Source organism: Anolis carolinensis, chromosome 4, assembly GCF_035594765.1.
Source record: "Anolis carolinensis isolate JA03-04 chromosome 4, rAnoCar3.1.pri, whole genome shotgun sequence".
Lineage (NCBI taxonomy): Eukaryota > Metazoa > Chordata > Lepidosauria > Squamata > Dactyloidae > Anolis > Anolis carolinensis.
In genome coordinates this window covers 126,281,262-126,303,315 of record NC_085844.1, presented here as the reverse complement: position 1 = coordinate 126,303,315, position 22,054 = coordinate 126,281,262, and the positions used below count along the sequence as shown (strand labels likewise).

The window sequence follows — 22,054 nt, the reverse complement described above, 5'->3', positions numbered from 1 at the left end:
TGGTCCCAGCCCTTGATTTATATTTCACGTTACAGATTGGACTCCAGAGTCCACAGGTGCACTCCTTCTGTTAGAGCTACTCTGTTTTCATGTGTGACATGACACCCACCTCCTAGGTTAGTAACTTGCTAGTCATCAACTTGTGTGACTCACAGAGACCATAATGAAGAAAAACAGGTTGTTTACCTGTAACTGGTTCTTTGAGTAGTCATTTGTGAAATCACGCAACCCTGCCCATCTTCCCCTCATTATGCCGTGCTATCTCCAGTTTCCTTTGACTGCTGCCATGTGTGGTCTGGAAACTAGGCCCGCAGAGTAGGTGGGGTTACCGCCAAATTGTAACTCGTAAGCTTCTAGATCTCTAGAGTGTGCTCTGCCCAGTTGCAGAATAAGCATTTGTTTCAGCTCATAGATGACCAGTTGAAAAACCACAGTTAAAGATAATCTGTCCATATCCTTTCACCCTTTTAATTATTTTTATTTAATTCAACATTATATTGTACAAATTGCATCATTAACAAGGAAGTTGGAACAAATTATATGAACAAGATGAAGAGTCTTATAAACCAGAATATTGATAACTCTCATAAACCAGGATACTAAGTATTTACCAGAATTTGGGCAGATAGATTGGGTGACATTGTAACACAGCACATATACCAAAGGCAGTTTAATTATTCACAATATGCAGTTTACATACTCAGTTTTAAAATCTATCAAATGTGCCACGCCTACGGCTATTACTTCATCCAATGCCTCAAAATCTTTTGTCAATTTGAATGGGAGCTTCTGAATAAAATGGTTAAATAAATGTATTTATGGGACATTTTTGTCGGGTTTGAAAGTGGTATACAGTAGCGTAATAAAGACTAATGGAATTGACTGCTCACCCTTTTAGATTTTAAGAGGTATTTAATAATTATTGCTCTCAATGCAAAAAACTACAATTGCTGCTCTCCCGTGACATAGACTTTTGAAAACCAGAAATACTGGATGAGTTATTTATATCTTTTTGATCAAGCAGTCACTCTTTTTGTGCTTTGTGTGTGTGCGCACACGCATGCACTTTGTTTTGCAAATGGACAGATAATAGCTTTGTATTGTGTATTATGTTGTGGAGATTGTTGAAGTTTTTCATGAAAAAAGTCCTTCTTAGTTTACCCTGAGACTAGAAGGGTGACAGAGCAGCCATCCCTTGGCATTCTAATGTGAATGTTAAATTTTGAGAGCAACATAACCTAATTGCAAGTTAACAGATTCAAGTATAATTAAGACAGTGGGCTTACACGTGCAATATTCATATGGCAAAATTTCCTTATCAATAATTGTTTGATACACGGGTGGCTTACTGTCGTAAAGTAGGAAATCTGAATTAGCCCACCCCTAGGAGACCTTAGAAGGCTGCCCAATGCAGAAATATTCAAAAACTATTCATTGCCCCCAAAACACTGCTGGTGTGTGGGCATTTTTCATAACATTTGTGCCCCTCGTAAGACATTTTAGGTCTAGGAGAAACATTGTTTTATAATAGGAGTAACTTGGATCACATCTCAGAATGAAAATATGATGAAAATGCCTTCCACCCTTCCACTGTTCCTAAAGGCAATTTGGGACCAAAAGACCTTTTGAAAAAAAATTGACCCTTCAGAACTATAGAAACAATCTTAAGGAGTGCATGTGGCCCATAATGCAGACTCCCTGCCTCGCATTGAATGTAAAATCGATGATTATAAATAACTAATTGTTTCTTTCTTCTCTTTCAGGTTATATTTCACACTATGTGCTGATTGTCTGTACTTACAGAAGATATTTAAAACATTTTTTTTAAAAAATTGATTCCAGTGGAATCTGCTTTAGATTTTGTCTTGTGAAGTAACACCTGAAGCAATGCCTGTACAAGCTCCACAATGGACGGATTTTCTCTCCTGTCCTATTTGCACACAAACGTTCGACGAAACAATCCGGAAGCCCATCAGCCTGGGCTGTGGCCACACAGTATGCAAGATGTGCCTGAACAAGCTCCACCGCAAGGCATGCCCCTTTGACCAGACCACTATCAATACAGATATCGAGCACCTTCCTGTGAATTCAGCTTTGCTGCAACTTGTGGGTGCTCAGGTAAGACTGCCTCATTGATCTTTACTGAAGGTACAGTTTCTTCACTGTCCTAGGAGCTGTCATTTGACCTATCTCTCAGCAATCTTGACTATTCTAGTGCTGATAACGGTAATATCAGAACAGGCATTTTCTCTAACCCTCCTTTAGGATCATCCAGGTAGTAAAGAATAGGGACGATGTTGCTTTGGAAGTTGTTATGGTTAGTGTATCCCTTGTACATAAAAAGACTTCATAAAAATATGCTTCACCTTTACAAACCATTTTTGGCTAATAATAATCTGCTGTTGAATCCAACAGGCTTCTTAAATAACACTGGATTTTAAAATTATTTCAGTTTTAACATTTTAAAAATTGATATTCCGAAATGAAAAGTGTAACACAAAAACGTTTAGGATATCTTAGCCCAACTATGTGAATATAAATTCCTCTTTGGGTTCCCAGGGTCCATATTAGTGATAAAGGGAAACCCTGGAGAAAGAGAGGAAGTATTTCAAGTAATATTCTAAGCAAAGAAAGTGTTGCTTTGTACCCCCAACAGCCCAATAGAATTTATTTCCTTCTCAGTGAAACCTTTCCTGGTAAAATCAGCAGTTGATCTGTCTAAGATTTAAAAAAAAATGTAGCTAGGCTTGAACTCAAGAACCAGCATGCTCAACACCATGCCATTGCTGAACCTGGTGTGTTTACTCAGGGTGGAGTGCCAGTCCCTCCTAGTTATTCTTTAGATGTGGAAATGGAGTCACTGGCTAAACAGCATAATAATCATAATAACAACACTGGCTAACACATATTTTGGTGCCTCAAATGTTAGTCCTGTTTCGGGATATATTTTTGACCTACTGATTCAAAAAATAGTACCAGTTTTCCCCTATTGGCTCTAATTTTTGAGATACAGAACATACACCCTTTACCAGTCGCCATCTGCTCACCCATAGAAAAACATAACAATATCTAAAAATGCTAGAGCTGATGCCGTCTATCCAATGCAATTTTCTGAATCATTGCCCCAAATAACTCCAGGAACAGACCTATGCTTCTCCCTTAATTTTAATTATTCCACTTGTTCACAAATTATATTAATGTAAACAGATTAATTTTTTTGGTTGGGCTGTGTCATAAAATGAAAAAAAAACTGAGATCATCATCATTCAGAACATGCATATATTTCAACAGTATTATATTTTCCCATTTTTTCACTGTTCTTATTTCATCAATTCCCCATGATATTGTATCGAATTTTTTTTCTTGGTCTGAAGATAAATTTGTATCCATTTATCTGTTTAAGTCTCACCTATGTACAAAGTCTGTTTATAGGAATCTGTTTGTTTTATTTCCTCTTGTTCATTTTTATCTCTTCTTTATCAGCTGACAAGTGAGCTGGTATTTCTTCTTTTGCCCTCGTGTTGTTGAGGTTCTGTAGACTGGTAAAATTTGTTTAGCTTTAGCGATTACCGTATTTCATTGCATAATAGTTGCCACTGCAGAAAAGCGCCCCCCATGTTTTCTTCACAGAACAGTCACCTCCATTTGGGGCGGATTTTCCCTTTCTTCCCTCTTTCTTTGAAGGCAAGGAAGTTTAGAAACTATAAAATGGAGATCTCTGAAGCTCCACTCTTCTTTCCTCTCTCCTCCTTCTGAGGAAAGGCAGTTTACAAAACCTGGAATTGAGTTGTTTGGAGAAAGGAGGAAGGAGGGATGACCTCTATTTCAGTTTTGTTAAATTTCCTTCCTGTAGAGGGAAGAGAGAAGAGTGAAGCTTCAGAGACCTTCATTTTATAGTTTTTAAACTACCTTTCCTTTGGGGAAGGAAAGAAGGGAGAGAGAATCAGCCCCAAGTAGCTTCCCAGTTTAAAAAAACAAACAGAAACGAAGCCCTTTGTTTGAAGCTATTTGTTTCTCCTTCTCCTCCTCTTTCGGTGGTGAGGTATTTTATTTTTAAAAACAATACAAACTGGACAATCTAATGCAGATTTTTTTCCTCGTGGTGCAACTATTATGTGATAAAGTATATCTTTATGATCTTGCTTAATTATTTCTTCTGTTTGAGAAAGCTGCTTTTTGAATTCCAGTAACGTTTGCAGAATTAATCATTGTGATACCTTTAGACAACGAATGCAGAGACTGAATGGAGTTAATTACAGCCTTTCTAATAAACCAAGAACATTAATTAGTTGCTGTTGAAATAGCTTGGCCTTGTGCAGACAGTGGAATTTTACTTTCCAGCAGCTGATGTCATTAGTTATTCTCTTGTTGCATATCTCCTCTTGGAATGCAGGCTATTAATTACAGTCTTTATAGTTCAAAGTACCTTAGCTTTGGGGTTTGTCTAGAAATATCTAGTAATCAATTGTTTCCAACTAGAGGCCAGTTGGCCTTTGCCCCCCTCAAACAACCCAAACTGGAAAAGTCCCACTTCCGACATCAATGGAGGGGAGGAGGAAGTCTTTCCCAGCTAACAAGCTGGCTCTTTAAATCTTCTGATTGAATTTAAGTAGAGATAAGTGAAAAGTAGAAAACCTGCCTTAAATAAAAATCCAGTTCAATGAACAGTCCCAATTTTTTTGACTCATCTAATAGCAGTTTTCCAAAGCTATTCAAGAGGGCTATGAAAGTATTGATGCCTTTTGTAACAAAGTACTTGTGCAAAAAATCATTCTCTGCTCTCATTTATCTTAAGACTAAGCATAGAAACCGCTTTAAAAATATAGTCAGATCTCAGAATACAAGTTTCACCTATTAAGCCAGATATAATAAGGCTTGTGAGTGAAATGCAGCACCAGCATTCTCATTAGTTGTAATTATACAAATTTAATATGTTCCCTTTTTAACCAGCAGCTTGTGCTAAATGAGGTACAACCTGTAAAATTCATGCCATTTTCTAATTTCTGTTTTAATGTGCCTTTTGTATGTGGATGTCATATTAATGGTTCCATATCCTTGTAGTTTTGCTGATAGTATGGTTGGTGGGCCCCACTTTAATTGTGTGGTTTTTCTGTTATATTGTATTTTAATGAACCCAAAGTAGTAGATAGGTAGATGTTTCAAAATGACAATATTTTCATATTTACTTACTGTCTTTCCAAAGGCGCCTGAACAACAGCCAGTTACTCTACATAGTGGGGCTGAAGATACCAAGCATTATGAAGAAGCCAAGAAATGTGTGGAAGAACTAGCATTGTACCTGAAACCACTCAGCAGTGCAAGAGGTGAGTAGTTTCCAGTTATATGTTGACCAAAATCCTACACTGTTAAGGAGGGATTAAGAAAAAAGCCTATTAAACATAAAATTACAAATTAAGCACCAAACCATCATGTTTTATAAGAAATTGACAGAAAAATCAGTTCAATACACAGTAATGTTCTGTAGTAATTACTGTATTTACGAATTTAGCACCAAAACATTGCAACATTTACTACAAAAACAGTGACTACTAAAAGGCAGGCTGCGTTGGATAATACAGAACCTTGGATAAGTGAAGCTTGGATAAGTGAGACTCTACTGTATCTGGAAGTGGGGGTATCCAAGACAGTATTTTAAATGCCATGAAGGCCTCAATTCTAGAATAGCTTTTCATTAATTAGCCAGAAATTTCACCCTTGACAAACAGAGAAATAACTCCCGCTTTTTTTCTCACTTTGCAAAGGTGTGGGACTGAACAGCACCACTCAGAGTGTACTCAGCCGTCCCATGCAGCGGAAGCTTGTGACATTAGTTCACTGCCAGCTAGTGGAAGAAGAAGGACGAATCAGGGCTATGCGTGCAGCACGTTCACTTGGAGAAAGAACTGTCACAGAGCTCATCCTTCAGCATCAGAATCCCCAACAACTCTCTTCTAACCTTTGGGCTGCAGTGAGGGCCAGGGGCTGCCAGTTCCTTGGACCAGGTACATATCAGTCAGGTTGTGTATTTTGATATAGTAAGAGGAGAGTGGGTATTTATTTATTTATTTAAATGGAATCGAATAGGAAGTTTCTGTTCTTCATGAGATATTAGCTGATTTTAAACATTTCAGGCATCTTAACAGTCTTAACACCTATCACATACTTCTCAAAATAGACCAAAAAAAAAAACTGTGCAGGCCAGAATCTTGCAGCCCATTTCCACAAGAAAGAGCATCTTGGGGAAGGGATGCTCTTGGAAGTAAGGTAATCTGGGAAATCTGCCCTGTAGAATTGGCTGTTACATGACATATTTATTTATTTCCAGCATTTATACCCCGCCCTTCTCACCTGGGGGGACTCAGGGCGGCGTACAACAGTTGGCAACATTTAATGCCAAGAACATAATAATAAAACAAAAACAGTACATATAATAAATTAAACCTATAAAAATACATCATTAAAATACATTATAACAATTAAAACATATGTAAATTAGATCCATTTGTCTAAAAACCTCATGCTTCAGCCTTCAATTGGACCATGTCAACGTTATTGTATTACTCATTAAAAGCTTGTGCACACAGCCATGTTTTCACAGCCTTTCTGAAACCCAGAAGAGTCGGGGCTTGTCGAATATTTGTGGGAGGGTGTTCCACATCCGGGGAGCCACCACCGACAAGGCCCTGTCCCTCGTTCCCACCAGCCGCGCCTGCGAGGCAGGTGGGACCAAGAGCAGGGCCTCTCCAGATGATCTTATGGATCTAGTTGGCTCATATGAGGAATTAACTTCGGATAAGTAAATTGGGCCAGAACCGTTTAGGGCTTTATAGGTCAAGACCATCACTTTGAATTGAGCTCGGTAGCATATTGGCAGCCAGTGGAGCTGGCTTAGTAGGGGGGTGGTACGCTCCCTGTATTCCGCCCCAGTTATTAATCTGGTGGCTGCCCGTTGTACTAGTTGGAGCTTCCGGGCCGTCTTCAAAGGCAACCCCACGTAGAGTGCGTTGCAGTAATCCAATCGGGATGTAACCAGAGCGTGGACCACCGTGGCCAAGTCAGACCTCCCAAGGAACAGGCGCAGCTGGCGCACAAGTTTGAGTTGTGCGAATGCTCTCCTGGCCACTGCCGAGATCTGGGGCTCCAGGCTCAGCGATGAGTCCAGGAGAACACCCAGACTGCGAACCTATGTCTTCAGGGGGAGTGCGACCCCGTCCAACACAGGTTGTAACCCTATTCCCTGTTCAGCCTTACAACTGACCAGGAGGACCTCTGTCTTGTCTGGATTCAGTTTCAATTTGTTCGCCCTCATCCAGTCTGACACAGCGGCTAGACACCGGTTCAGGACCTGAACAGCTTCCTTAGTGACAGGTCGGAAGGAGTGACAGAGCTGGACATCTGCGTACAGATGACACCTCACCCCGAAACTCAGGATGATCTCTCCCAGCGGCTTCATGTATATGTTGAACAACATGGGGGACAGTACTGACCCCTGCGGGACCCCACAAGTCAATGGTTGTGGGGTCGAGCAGGTGTCCCCCCAATGACACCATCTGGGAGCGACCCTCCAGGAAGGACCGGAGCCACTGCAGAACAGTACCTCTGAGCCCCATCCCAGCAAGGCGTCCCAGAAGGATACTGTGATCGACGGTATCGAAGGCCGCTGAGAGGTCCAGCAGAACCAACAGGGACACTCTCCCCCTTTCCAGCTCGCGGCGTAGATTATCGACTAAGGCGACCAAGGCTGTCTCGGTACCATGCCCCGGCCTGAAGTCAGACTGTGCTGGATCTAGAAAATCAGTGTCAACCAAGAATGCCTTGAGTTGTGCGGCCACCACACGTTCCACGACCTTGCCCAAAAAGGGGAGATTGGAAATAGGCCGAAAGTTCTCCAATTGAGTGGGGTCCAGTGATGGCTTCTTCAACAGCGGTTTGATCACAGCGAATTTGAGGCTCGCTGGAAAAATGCCTTCCTGAAGGGAGGCATTCACCACCACCTTCACCCACTCGGCCAACCCCCCTCTGGCTTCTCTCACCAGCCAGGATGGGCAGGGGTCTAGGATGCATGTGGTAGCCCTCACCTCTCCAAGCACCTTGTCCACATCCTCAGGCTGAACCAATTGAAAAGAATCCATCAAAATGGGACAAGCAGGCGCTCGTGTTACATCCTCGGAAGCTGCCGTTAATATGGTGTTAAAGCCAGAGCGGATCAAAGCAACTTTGTCCGTAAAGAACCGAGCAAATGCTTCACAGCAGGCTGCCGAGTTGTCAGGGATCCCGTCTTGGGAGACGGGATATAACAAACCTCTGACAACTCGGCTTTTGTTTAGCTTTCTTCCCAGAACACCTTACTTTTAAGGACAGACACATGAAAGACCTGAAAGCCATAGTTTGAGCGACTCCACTTTTCTTCACAGGGCTCGGTACAGCATATATAAAGTTCCCAAGTGAATTTCAGCAGCCAGAGGTCCCTCTGACCAGTGTTTTCTCTGCAAAAGCTCTCCTTACTGTGAAATGCTAATGAGAAGGACAATTTTCCTGCCTGGAAGTTCCAGCCACTGCTGCTTTATCCTGATAAAGAAATATAATTGGCAGAAAATGTGTTTTCCTGTGGGATACAAACTAAATGTTTGTTTAAATAAAATGAAATATTACACAAGTCAACAAAATCTAAACTTTTATAATAATCAGAAATGAGAGTATCAGAGTTTAAATCAGTTTATGCTGATTTTAAATATGTCTTTATTTTTTCCATCACGTGAACTTTTTAGAATATGACAAATTGTACATTACAGCGAACTATTGTAAAGTCTGCACATTTTGCATCATATTTGTGTAACACAAGCTACAAGCCAATTTTTCATCGGATATATTTTTAGATCATTCTTACAGAGTTTTTTGCGCTGAATTCAGATCTGTGTTTATTTTTTTCTCTATCACGTGTAGTTTTTGCGATGAGGTGAATTGAATAATTAATGCATTTATGCACTGATATCAATAGAATCTTAATTGATATCAGTGCGTAAATTTATTATTTGATTAGCCTCATCGCAAAAACTTCACGTTATAGAAAAACAATAAACACAGATCTGAATTTAGTACAAAAAATCTAGATTATAGCCTTACTAATATGAATATTTTATAACGCATTTTAGAGCATGAACACTGTTTCTGAAATTACTCTTAATACTAATTTTGTTGATCTTTTAATTTTCTAGCAATGCAGGAGGAAGCCCTTAAATTAGTTCTTTTGGCTTTGGAAGATGGATCTGCTTTGTCTCGAAAGGTCTTGGTTCTGTTTGTGGTACAGAGGTTGGAACCACGATTTCCTCAGGCTTCTAAAACCAGCATTGGGCATGTTGTCCAGCTTCTTTACAGAGCCTCTTGTTTCAAGGTAAGAGCTTGAGTTATTATAGTAGGGTTATAGTGTGTTTAAGCTTGATACTGAACTGTTCTGAACTGTTTCTGTCCTTATTTTTCTGTATGGTTATAGATATTTCGTATTGTTTTAGTTGTAACTGGTATTTACAAAGCCCCATACTCAGGGGAAATGTATTGTGTGGAATTTCTCTTACATTAAACAACAAAGTCAGCCCTTGATGGTAGTAAACAAAGCAAGACTCATAAAAGATGGAACACCACAGCAGCAACTAGACTTTGTCAGGGTATTGTGAAATGTTAAAATCAATCTGGGTTATTAGAAATGCCTTATGTGTTAGTTTTTCGGCTAGGCATTTCAGCAGTTATGGAGTTAATGAGAGTCTGCTATGATTGATGTATCACAGGACCAATGGGGTCAAGTTTGTTTTGACCGGGACTTTCTTTCTTGTTCCTGTGGAATGCAGAGGAGTTTCAGGAGCGTAGAGCAGTGTGTGTGCGTGCATGAGTCGCTTCGGCTAGAGCAACTCATGGAGAGAAGGACTAATTTGCTCTGTTTGTATATAGAAATGTAAATAAAAGTTTATTGCCGTTGGATTTCCAACCGAACCCTCATCTGCTGGAGTGTGTTTGTCCAGTGCTGTTTTTCCACACGGGAGACAGTCTGGAGGAGGTGAAGACCGGGATAGTGAATTCTTGGAATACACTCTGCTACCCATCATCCCCTGACAGACTTAATCAGAGAAAGAAATGAGTAAGCCCTTGCTGAAAAATGACATGCCTCTATAAAACCATAGGAAGAATCAGTATCTTCTCTGACTATGAAGCTGTCAGGCATAAAGTAACAAGTGAGGCACTAAACATGGGCATTGAAGAACAAGTTCAAATAAACACTCTCCGAAGTTATTGAAAATCTGTATAAATTGGAGAGACTTGGAAAGTTGTGATCACAGGTGGAATTTAAGGTTTTCTGGGCTTCTGGAATCGGATGGAAAGGAAACCCCAACTTTTCCCTAGCAAGGATTGTTCTATGTAAATTGTATTTAAATGTTTGTGTTTGTTCTTCCACACATTGCAAGACATTGTAAAATTATTCTTTGTATCTGCTTACACTAAAGCAGTGGTTCTCAATCTAGGGTCCCCAGATGTTTTTGGCCTACAATTCCCAGAACTCCCAGCCAGTTTACCAGCTGTTAGGATTTCTGGGAGTTGAAGGCCAAAAACATCTGGGGACCCGAGGTTGGTTCTTCTGATTTATTGTCAAGTGTGTTTCATATACAAATAGATCTATGAGGAATCTCTTGTTCATCTGGTAATGTTGTAAGCCCCATTTTCTTTCAAACAGATAGAAAGTATTGCAATACTAATTCTTTATTGTCATATATTTCAGTAAGTGTCTAACAGACTTAAAGGTGATCTGCTTTGTCTATTGTGCAATATCACTTCTCCTGATCCAAATAGATTTTGTCTCCTGTAGGTGACTAAGCGTGATGAGGATTCCTCCTTGATGCAACTGAAGGAAGAATTCCGAACATATGAAGCCCTGAGACGAGAACATGATTCCCAAATTGTGCAAATTGCTATGGAGGCTGGTTTGCGCATCGCTCCTGATCAGTGGTCCTCATTACTATATGGAGACCAGTCCCACAAATCTCATATGCAGTCTATTATTGACAAGGTAAAGCCTCTTCAAATCCTTCTGATTTCTTTACTTTTCTACTGTTTTAAAAGTTGATATTAGTTAGTGTAGAAATTAAGAATGAACTTAATAGAAGAATGTAAAGCAAAGCTTTCCAAATGTTTTGTGTTGTTGACACACTTTTCAGATATGTGTCACTTGGCGAGACAGTAATTCAATTTTACTAGCAAACCGGTGGTTAAACCATCCCCCTTGTTATTGATATGGACACATAATAAGGAAATGTTTAGGAACACAATATAGTCCATGAAAAACTTTAATTTATATTTGTTAAAATATATGATTTGTAAGAATAATATACATTTCCAAGATTTTTTGTCATTTATAAATAACAGTATGCCACCAATACTAATATTAATACTATCACTAATTGTAATTGGCACCTTTGCTGCATAAAAATGCATGCAAGTTGAGATTGCTTATTTCACATAGACTCAGAAGTTTCTTGTTACATTCAACACAACTACACACTGCAGCCAACACACATGATGTGACACACAGTTTGGAAAGCTCTGGTGTAAGGTATGAGGAGATAATTAAATGTAGAAAATACAACCTTTTTTCCTGACAAATGAATGTGTGTGTTTATATTTTAAGTTGCAGACCCCAGCCTCTTTTGCACAGAGTGTTCAGGAACTAACCATTGCTCTTCAGAGGACTGGTGACCCAGCTAATTTGAATAGACTTCGACCCCATCTAGAACTTCTAGCAAATATTGATCCCAGTCCAGGTAATAATAAAATAAACAATAAACATGTGGGATTTGTATGGTACATTAAAGATGAATAAATTCATTATAGCATTAGATCATATAGAGTACCTCGACTTCATGGAATATCATCTTGAGCTTGTCCAGCTATATGTATCTGGGAGTAAGGAGAAGAAAAAAATATAGCAGTGAGTTCAGAGGGAAATAAAATGCAAGAAATAATAGTCATCATTAAGTTAACAAGGAAATATAACCATAATCAAGTTACAAATGTTAATTTAGAAGTTAATCTCTGTCACTAGAAAGGTATCGGAATAAATTAGAATAAGATTATTCAAAACTACAATAAAGGAAACAGACAGATTTTGTAGTTAGCTAAATTTTTCTCCCTTTTTAGATCTTGATGTAATTATTAAGAGGAAAAATTGAAAGAGATCACATTACATACACATTGTTTTTGGTATCTCAACTTTCAGGCAAACTAACACCTTTTATTTTAGACCTTCAGGCCCAGCATTTGTCTTTTTAATGTTTAATGACATTTCTGTATTAGTTATTGTATTATGATTTTCTTTCATGTGATGTTGGCTATGCCAATTTGGGGGGGGGGGGTATGCAACTGTAAAATAAAGTGACACCTTAAAGATGGACAGTTTTTTGGATTAGAACCATCTTAATTTCTTTATTCAGTGGCCATTTAGAATGTACAATCCCACTTCATTAAGTGGTGAATTTAGAATGTACAATCCCACCTCATAAAGTGGTGAACTTAGAATGTGCAATCCCACCTCATAAAGTGGTGAATTTATCTCACTCATGATAATTGGATGTTGTGTTTCTTTGTTCTCTGCAAAACAAGAGGTCACTCTTGTTTCTCAGTTTAGGGTATATACATCAATCAATCACTGTATGTTTCTGAAGAAATGAACTTTGGGCCAAAAAATCATGTTCTACAAATTGAAGCAAAACCAACAAAATCTCCTGCAGTATCTTAAATATTAACACAATTGTTATTTTGGATTATAATAGACATTTCTTCTTCATGGTCTCTGTGAATCACACAAATGGGTCCTCTTATGAAACTTACTAAAATTTTAGCCCAGATATATTATACTATATTTTAAAAGAAAAGTATGGCGTGGTGTGGCATAGTAAAATCTCTGATAAAGTGTCGTATTCGTTTAGGTGAGGTTCATTTGTAATCATGCTCCCATTATCAGGCTTTCATGTCCCAAGTCATAGAAATTGGGAGACTTGCCTGAAGACACTCCTGTACAAAAATGTGTAGGCATCGTCTACATCTCTGGCAAAATTGATGAAATTGGCCCAGAAGACCATTAAAAATGTATCTCTAGAATTCTGGAAGTTGCGAAGGTGCTCTGTGCAGTCACAGAATAACCCATCCGTATGATTTCACAAATGACCACTTAAAGAAACACAGTTGCAGGTAGGCAACCTGTCCATCATAGGTGATGAAAAAGGGATGTTGTCCCCTAACTCATTCTTAGGTCTTCAAACATGGGTCATGGTCTTAATGCTCATTTTCTTTGGGTCCATAAAGAGATGAACAATTATCCTTGTGTTTCTAAATACCACTAACTGTTCTCTGCTTTTACTGTTAATCTTACAAGAGCCTAGAAAATGAAGATTTCCATATCAGATTTATTAGATTCTTAGTCTGGGTCCTTCCGGCATCAGATACGATACTGGATTTTGTTATGTCTTAACTTTTTATTTGTCAAATATTTTACCGGTATTCTTTTTTTCAGAAGTGTTTCTGAGTGATAAAGTGTTGCCATGCATTCTAACTTCAATACTTTGATTCTTTCCTAAGAAACAGAGTGCAGCTTCTGCTTTCAGAATCTGGTGAATCAGGGTTCTGTTTTCCCGACTCAGTTTAGACATACTGCCATTTTATTCTTTCTCAAGAACTGACATAAATTTTGCACATTTTAATAGAATTAAGAAGATTTTGTTTCTGTAGACTCTTTCAATTAAAATACGGAAATTCAGTCATCTATTTTTTTATGAACATTCTAGATGCCCCACCACCAACATGGGAACAGCTTGAAAATGGACTGGTTGCTGTGCGTACTGTGGTGCATGGATTGGTTGATTACATCCAGAATCACAGCAAGAAAGGAGCAGATCAGCAGCAGGTAATTATGTGTTGCTGGGAAGGGGAATTGCACCACAGTATGCACTTTAAAAACAAACAATTAAACAAGGTTACATAATGCAAGAGAAAGGTGGGACACACATGGAAGGACATGTTGATTCTTTGCCCAAATTGAGTTCCCTAATGTATTCGTGAATACAGTATATGATTTTGTCCATCAATATCTTCTTCAGATATTTCTGTGAATGGTGTACATTGAGGTCTTGTACATACAATGATCGTTCAGGGACTGAAATAGCTTTTAATAAAGTTTTTGTTTTCTGTGGTATGCTACAGATATATAGTTGCTGGTTTGTTTTTTAATGACTTTGGACAAAATGTTTGGCGGATATCAGAAGTACAGCATTTGACCTGAGATCATAATGCTACAGAAAAATGTGCTTAACTACAAATAATGATGTCTCCATTATCAGTATTACCTGCAGTCTCAGTGTTGGACTAGGTGTGTAGGTGACCAGAATATGAGCCCTTCTCAGCTATGGAAGCTCTCGGGTAACCTTGAGCAAGTGACATTTTTATTATTTATTTATTTATTTATTTATTTACAGTACAGTAGAGTCTCACTTATCCAACGTTCTGGATTATCCAATGCATTTTTGTAGTCAGTATTTTCAATACAACATGATATTTTGGTGCTAAATTCGTAAATATAGTAATTACTACATAGCATAACTGTGTATTGAACTACTTTTTCTGTAAAATTTGTTGTATAACATGATGTTTTGATGCTTAATTTGTAAAATCATAACCTAATTTAATGTTTAATAGGCGTTTCCTTAATCTCTCCTTATTATCCAACATATTCGCTTATCCAACGTTCTGCCGGCCCGTTTACATTGGATAAGTGAGACTTTACTGTTATATTTATATTTTGCCCTTTTCACCCGAAGGGGACTCAGGCCAGATCACAATGCACATATACATGGCAAACATTCAGTGCCATTAGACATACGGCATATAGACAGACACAGAGGCAATTTAACATTTTCCGGCTTCTGGCTCCATGAGGGTTGCTCAATTCCAGCCACAGGTGGAGGTTCCGCTTCACCATCCACTTGTGACACCGAGTCCTTGATGGAGTACTTCCTCATTCTTCCACACGCTGCTGGAAGTTTTTATGGTGTTGTAAATTAGTTAAATTTGCCTCGCCACATAAAGCGTTAACCTAAATTTTCTACTTGACAGATGCAACTGTCTTTCAAGCTGCATAGGTCAACAGCAAGCTAGGCTATTAATGATCGGAAGCTCAATCCAACCCAGGCTGGCTTCGAACTCTCTCGGTCAGCAGTGATTTATTGCAGCTGGCTACTAACCAGCTGCGCCACAGCCCGGCCCTTTTAGAAGAAAGTAATGGGACCACATTTTGAAGTGGACACAGCCATCATGGAACAGAGTAACCCACTTTGAATACACAGATTCCATTCACACATCTTCACAAATTCATGATCATCCTCTCCTGAAAATCTACCCCATGTGCTGCACTTAGACTTTGGTGGCAAATGAGGGTTTGTAAAAACTTGGCTGTGTGGAAAAAGGGGAGCTTTTTGAGAGAAAATGGTACCATTGGGCAAACAGATGGTTAGTTGTGGTAGAATGTGGGTTTTTTAAAAAAAAGGATTTATCTTCAGGCATTTTTTTTTGTAATATTCTATCAATATTTTTATGTCATCTTCTTTATTTTATCACATTATTTAGCCTCCTCAACACAGCAAATATAAGACATACATGTGCCGAGACATGAAACAAAGAGGAGGATGTCCCCGTGGGGCCAGCTGCACCTTTGCACATTCACAGGAAGAACTAGAAAAGTAAGGTTCTGTGCCTTATATATCCATAGACTGTGAAATTATCACAGCATTTTCATTATGTGACTAGGAGCTGGGGAGCTTTTGTTTTAGCATAAATCTTTCTAAATGGATGAGGCTCTGAAAATTTCAGGTCATCCAAACACGAAATAGGTAGACATTAAAAGTTATGAAGAATAAAATAGTTCTGTAGTTTATTCAGAAAATGAAGTGTGCGGTGGGATGAAATCAAGCAGATCAGTTATTGTTATCATTACTACTATTATTATATTAATGCCCCATTTTATCTCAGAAACCAAGACATGAATGCTCACAATTTTTAAAAACCTGCACACAAAAAGTAAATTAAAATTGAATGAAACCAGGACATCTATTAAAACCATTCAATTAAAATACAGATGAATAAATAAATACCTATTAAAAACTATTCAGTAACGTCATATAGCACCTCCTATCCCATTTTTAAAAAATCTGTTTTAAAACCCTCAATTTTTAAAAATTGTTTTTTGGTTAAAGTTAGCCTTCTTAACACCTATCTAGGGAAAGAAATTTAGCAGGTATAAGTCATTAATTTCCCGTTCGTCTCTAATGTTTTTTTTCTTCCTGAAGATTTCGTAAGATGAACAAACGACTGGTTCCTCGGAGACCTCTGAGTGCCTCCTTAGGTCAACTGAATGAAGTGGGCCTATCGGCAGCAGCTATTCTATCAGATGAAGGAGCTGTAGACTTGCCGAGCAGAAAACCCTCTGCCTTGCCAAATGGGATTGTTTCAACAGGCAGTACAGTGACTCAACTTATCTCTCGTGGTACTGATTCCAGCTACGATTCGACCCTGAAACCTGGGAAAATTGACCACCATAGTAGCAGTGCCCCTGGATCACCTCCTGAATTGTAAGTTTGTTTCCTTTATGTTACGGTATTAAGAATGTGATGTGGTTTTAAAGTAATTCCCCGTTTGAAATTTAACATCCATGTGCATAAATTAGATGTCCATACAGATGTCATCCGAATGCAGAAATAATGGTTCTACACTACATTAATATCACAATCATGTACATCTTAAATGGATAGAAATATATGTTCAAATGGGCTCCCAGTATTTATCTGATTTGTCCTATTAAAATAATATACTACTTTTGTATTGAAATATGCGCCTGAATATTTCTAATCATTCTTAATGTATGTATAGAAGCCTACTTCTATGTGGTAATCTATTTGTACATCAGACAAGTAAAACTAGTTTTGATGTGAATTGTAACTGAAATAGAATCAGTTTTCACATATCTGTGGTCTCTAAACATGAGATTGTGTTGTCCCTAAATAAACTCAGAGTGGCACCGCATTTTTAACCTCCTAGTTCTGTATCCACACGAAAACTCATCCCTAGCTTTTGGAAACCCAGTGGTTACATGTGGATATATACCATTTCATCAGTGAAGTAAGAACAGAAGTTCAGATGAAACAGTGACTGCAGGAATAAAATGCCAGTGAAATTAAATGCAAACAGTAGAACATATAGAGAGACCTTAACATGATAAGTCTTTGGATTTTTGAAAAACTCTAGTCTTTCACAAAATCACTGATTTGTGAAAGGAATTTGTCATATATTCCGAGTTTAATTCTCAAGGAAGCAGTCAAGCCTCCAAAGTTTAAAACTGCTTAAATTGAGGGGACCAGGAAAATATGGCAGTCTGTTCATATCTCACCCAATAAGTTCCTGAGAGATAAGTCAATAATACCTGTGGATAATCACCAGTTCTGAGTTATCTTGGACCAGTGGTGGCATTTTTCCTGGCAAGGAATAAGCAGATGCTTTTGTGAAAACCAAGTTCTGCCTTTGATGCCCTGCCAAGACACTGTTTTTGTATCAGCAAACACAGAGGAGTTGGGGGTTAGTGTGACAACTGCAAATAAACATATAATTGCCATTTTAAAATAATATTTAAAAGAAGATTGTACCTTGAGATTCACTCCTGGGTGTTAGATAATTAACTTCCCATCTACATTCGACTTCTGCTTTTGGAAATTTATCTCTTATCTGAAATTAAATGCAGCACAACTAGAAACAGCTGTTGTCATCACCCACAGAGAGCTAATGGATTTTTTTTTACTGTCTTTTAAGAAAAATCAAGATTATTAAACTTTTGTCTGGTGAGTCAATCGTAACACCTTAAGGTATTCACACCCATCAAAGGGTTAAAGTTTTGCTTTTCCTCAAAGCTATAACAAAGCAATGAAGAAATAGAAAGTAGAAGTACAGTACATTAAGAACTTTAAGGTAAAATGTCTTGGGAAGGCAGATTGACTGATTAAGTGGAACCAGTTCTCTTTATCTAAATTTTGATGGAACTGAGAATTATAAGAAATTGAAAGAAATATATAATTCTCTGGCAAAGCTCACTGAGGAGCCAATTCAGACAAGCCAGAATTTAGTGAAATTAGAATCCAAAACTCAGTAGCGTTCATCAAGATTGGACAAAATTCCTCTGGAAATTGTACAGAAAACTTCAGCAAGGAGAGTGAGAAGATCTATCAACAGGCTTGGCTTAAAGCTAAACAGAAAAATCTGTATAGAAAAGCAGTAGTAACCTCATAGGATGGCAGATCCACGATTGGGCTGGGAAACATAATGGAAACATCTATATCAGGGGTTCTCAAACTTTGTCAGCCACTGAGCCCTTAGCCAGCATAGACTTAACAATGTTTCAGTGGAAGACCCCAGGGGCCATCCAGTCCAACCCCCTTCTGCCATGCAGAAAAAGCACAGTTAAAGCACCCCAATAGATGACCACCTAGCCTTAGTAGTAGTAGTAGTAGTAGTAGTAGTAGTAGTAGTAATAACAACAACAACAACAACAACAAATGTGCCACAGTGGCATTAAAGAAAGGGAAAATTATTCACAGCGAGGGCATAGAGATGCCAAATGGACAAACCATAAAATGCAATCAGCCTGAAGCCTATAAATATTTGGGCATACTACAGTTGGACAATATCAAGCATGGGCATGTGAAAAATGTGGTCAGCAAAGAATATATCCAAAGAGTCAGAAAGATTTTGAAGAGCAAATTAAATGGCAGAAATACGATCAAGGCTAGCAAACACCTGGGTCATACCCGTCATTAGATACACTGCTGGAATTGTGAACTGGACACAAGCAGATCTAGATGATCTGGACAGAAAAACAAGAAAACTGGTGACAATCCACTACTCATTACACCTGTGTAGTGATGTTGACAGACTGTACCTGCCCAGAAAATCAGGAGGCAGGGGGCTTCTGCAAGTGAAACAAACGGTAGAAGAAGAGAAACATGCCCTGGCAGATTATGTGAAAGGCAGTCAAGAATCAATATTGAGGGAAGTCAATAGTAGTAAACTGCTTCAAGTGCAAAAGACAAAGAGTGAATACTGCAAAAACACAATCCATAGCAGAAGAGAAAACTGGCGGAAGAAGGGTCTCCACGGACAGTTCCTGAGAAAAATTGAGAGCCAAATTGACAAAGAAAAAACATGGCTGTGGCTCACAAATGGAACTCTGAAAAAGGAGACGGAGAGCCTGATTCTGGCAGCCCAAGAACAAGCCATTAGAACCAATGCCATCAAAGCCAAAATTGAAAAGTCGACGACAGATCCCAAATGTAGACTCTGCAAGGAAGCAGATGAAACAATAGATCACATCCTCAGCTGCTGCAAGAAGATCGCACAGACAGACTACAAGCAGAGGCATAACACTGTTGCTCAGATGATTCATTGGAACTTGTGCCACAAATACCATCTACCTGCGACAAAGATATGGTGGGATTACAAGCCGGAAAAAGTTACACAGAATGAGCATGTCAAACTACTCTGGGACTTCCGAATTCAAACAGACAGAGTTTTGGAGCACAATACTCCTGACCTCACAATCGTGTTAAAAAACAAAGTATGGATTGTTGATGTTGCAATCCCAGGGGACAGCAGGATTGAAGAAAAACAACTGGAAAAGCTGATATGATATGAGGACTTAAATATCGAATTGCAAAGACTCTGGTACAAGCCAGTCAAGGTGGTCCCAGTGGTGATCGGCACACTGGGTGCAGTGCTTAAAGCTCTTGGCCTGCACTTAAACACAATTGGCGCTGACAAAATTACCACCTGCCAGCTGCTGTAGGCCACCTTACTGGGATCTGCATGCATTTTTCGCCGATACATCACAGTCCTAGACACTTGGGAAGTCTCGGACGTGTGATCCAATACAACAGCCAGCAGAGTGTCTGCTGTGGACTCAACTTGTTGTGTTTCAAATACTACTACTACTACTACTACTACTACTAATAATAATAATAATAATAATAATAATAATAGCAGAAACCCCAGAGGCTATCCAGTTCACCTTCCTTCTTCCATTCAGGAACAGCACTATCCAAACACTCCCTGAGCAGAGGGAAGGAAATAAGGTTTTGGAAACAAAGAAGGTGAGGGGTGGGGTGTCTGGGTGGCAAACTAGAGCGTGGGCAATGAGGGGGGAGGGAGAAAGGGTCTGTGCTGAAAGGGAGGATGCTGTTGCTGCTGCTTCTGCTGTTCCCTGCATTTCTGAGGAGGGAAGAGGAGGCGTGAAGCAGCACGGTGCCACAAAGCCCCTGACTATCACTCGTGGAGCCCCAAGGGCTCCACAGAGCACAGTTTGAGAACCCCTGATCTGTATACAATGAAAGAGAACTGAAGAAGAGGAGGATCTCCTGTACAGATTGTTTCTGAATGGAAAACAGAATGGAAAAGAAATGTCTAGAGTCTATTATGACAGCTAATGAAAATTAAGATCGACAAATTGATTAGATTGATGGAGGAAAAGTATTTGCCTAACTTCAAGAGAGATTAGGGATATATTGATTAATATAAGATTGGGGGATTGACTATTATGTGATTTATGAAGTAACAATATGTTACTAAATGCAGAAATGTGACTATACAGTATTTGCTAAAGGGAGCAGACTAGTCAAAACTAAAAAATAATCAGAGGGTGAGAGATCGGTAGATAAGTTTTTACATTTCTTGTTAGTGTTACTTTTGTACGTTTTGTGTATTGGTTTTGTTTAGTAATTTTGTTAGTTGTTGCAGGTTAGTATTTTATATTATGAAAAATGTCTGTTTTTGTGTTAGATATAATTTGTTTCTTTGTCTGTATCTTCGTTTGTTTATGTGATGGTATGTTTGTTGCTTTGAATAAAAATTACTTTTTAAAACTGCTTACATTTTTGCCCTGGAAAACATGATTATTTAATTCAAGCTAATAGAGAAGTTGATTGATATTTACTGGTGGGGAAATGGGATATGCACTTAAATCATGCTTACAGCAGAGGTGACTCACATTTGGACTCATCACGAACTGGCTAAAACAAAACTGAAAGTGCCTTCTGTTTCTGTAATATTGCACAAGGAACAGACAATGCTTGTGGGTGTGTGGCTGCATGGCTGCAACTTGCCTTAATGGAAAATTGTTACTCCTTAAACATCTAGGAGCACCTAGGAGTAGCAATCTGGGGACAGGCTACAAGGCCATATGATTACCACCCCGTTTGCTGCCCACCACATACTAAAAGTAAAACATCATTTCTACAGTTAAAGATAGAGAAAGAATGAGAGAGGGAATACCACACCAGTTGTGGCTTTCAGTTTTTCCCACGTATCATAAAAGTTTTAGAAATATAAGCCATCTTACAGTGAAAGTTGTAGTACTTCTGCCCTTTTCTGATGCAGTATTCCTGGCAACAAATGGGTGGAAAATTATTCCAACCACTCTCTGCTGTTAGTAAGTCTTCCTAGTCCGTTTCTGCCCCCAGAAGCTTTAATACAGCAATGATTGTTTGCATGTTTTGGACAGTATAATTGTCAGTACATTATCATTGGTGTCTTCTAGGCTGGAACCTGCTCCTGAGAATTCTCTATCTGCCTTACCAGTCAACTCTCACCCAGCACCGCCGCGTGGTCCTGCAGACCTGCCCCCAATATCAGTTGGCAAGCAACTTCAGATGGTGCCCCGTGTCTCTCAGATGTATCCAGCTCAGCAAACAGATATGTTTTATGCAGGTGCACGAGGAGCAGCTCCCCCATTTGAACCACCTCCTTATCAACCAGGTAAAAGTGATATCTGGATGAAAGTTGGTATTGGGATAGAGGAAAAAGTTGGCATCACTGTGGAGTTCTTGAGAAGGCATGGGATGGTAAACAGAGTATAACTTTGAATCTGTCTTACGCATAGTATCAAAGGTCAGAATATTAGATTAATTATAAAATGGATTATGCGTGCAGA

The 22,054-nt window shown here is 38.9% G+C and overlaps 1 protein-coding gene across 2 annotated transcripts in view; it reads left to right on the top strand.

Annotated features, from left to right (window-relative positions):
• Window positions 1-22,054, top strand: part of rc3h1 (ring finger and CCCH-type domains 1) — a 71,551-nt gene that overhangs the window by 25,589 nt on the left and 23,908 nt on the right. For both annotated transcript variants that reach the window (XM_003219864.4, XM_008108930.3), the window contains exons 2-11: window positions 1,764-2,118; window positions 5,204-5,324; window positions 5,763-6,002; window positions 9,216-9,391; window positions 10,853-11,053; window positions 11,672-11,804; window positions 13,824-13,942; window positions 15,658-15,770; window positions 16,377-16,658; window positions 21,662-21,879. In XM_003219864.4, the coding sequence (XP_003219912.1) occupies window positions 1,888-2,118; window positions 5,204-5,324; window positions 5,763-6,002; window positions 9,216-9,391; window positions 10,853-11,053; window positions 11,672-11,804; window positions 13,824-13,942; window positions 15,658-15,770; window positions 16,377-16,658; window positions 21,662-21,879 (1,834 nt within the window). In that variant the 5' untranslated portion in view covers window positions 1,764-1,887. The remainder of the gene's footprint in view (window positions 1-1,763; window positions 2,119-5,203; window positions 5,325-5,762; window positions 6,003-9,215; window positions 9,392-10,852; window positions 11,054-11,671; window positions 11,805-13,823; window positions 13,943-15,657; window positions 15,771-16,376; window positions 16,659-21,661; window positions 21,880-22,054) is intronic.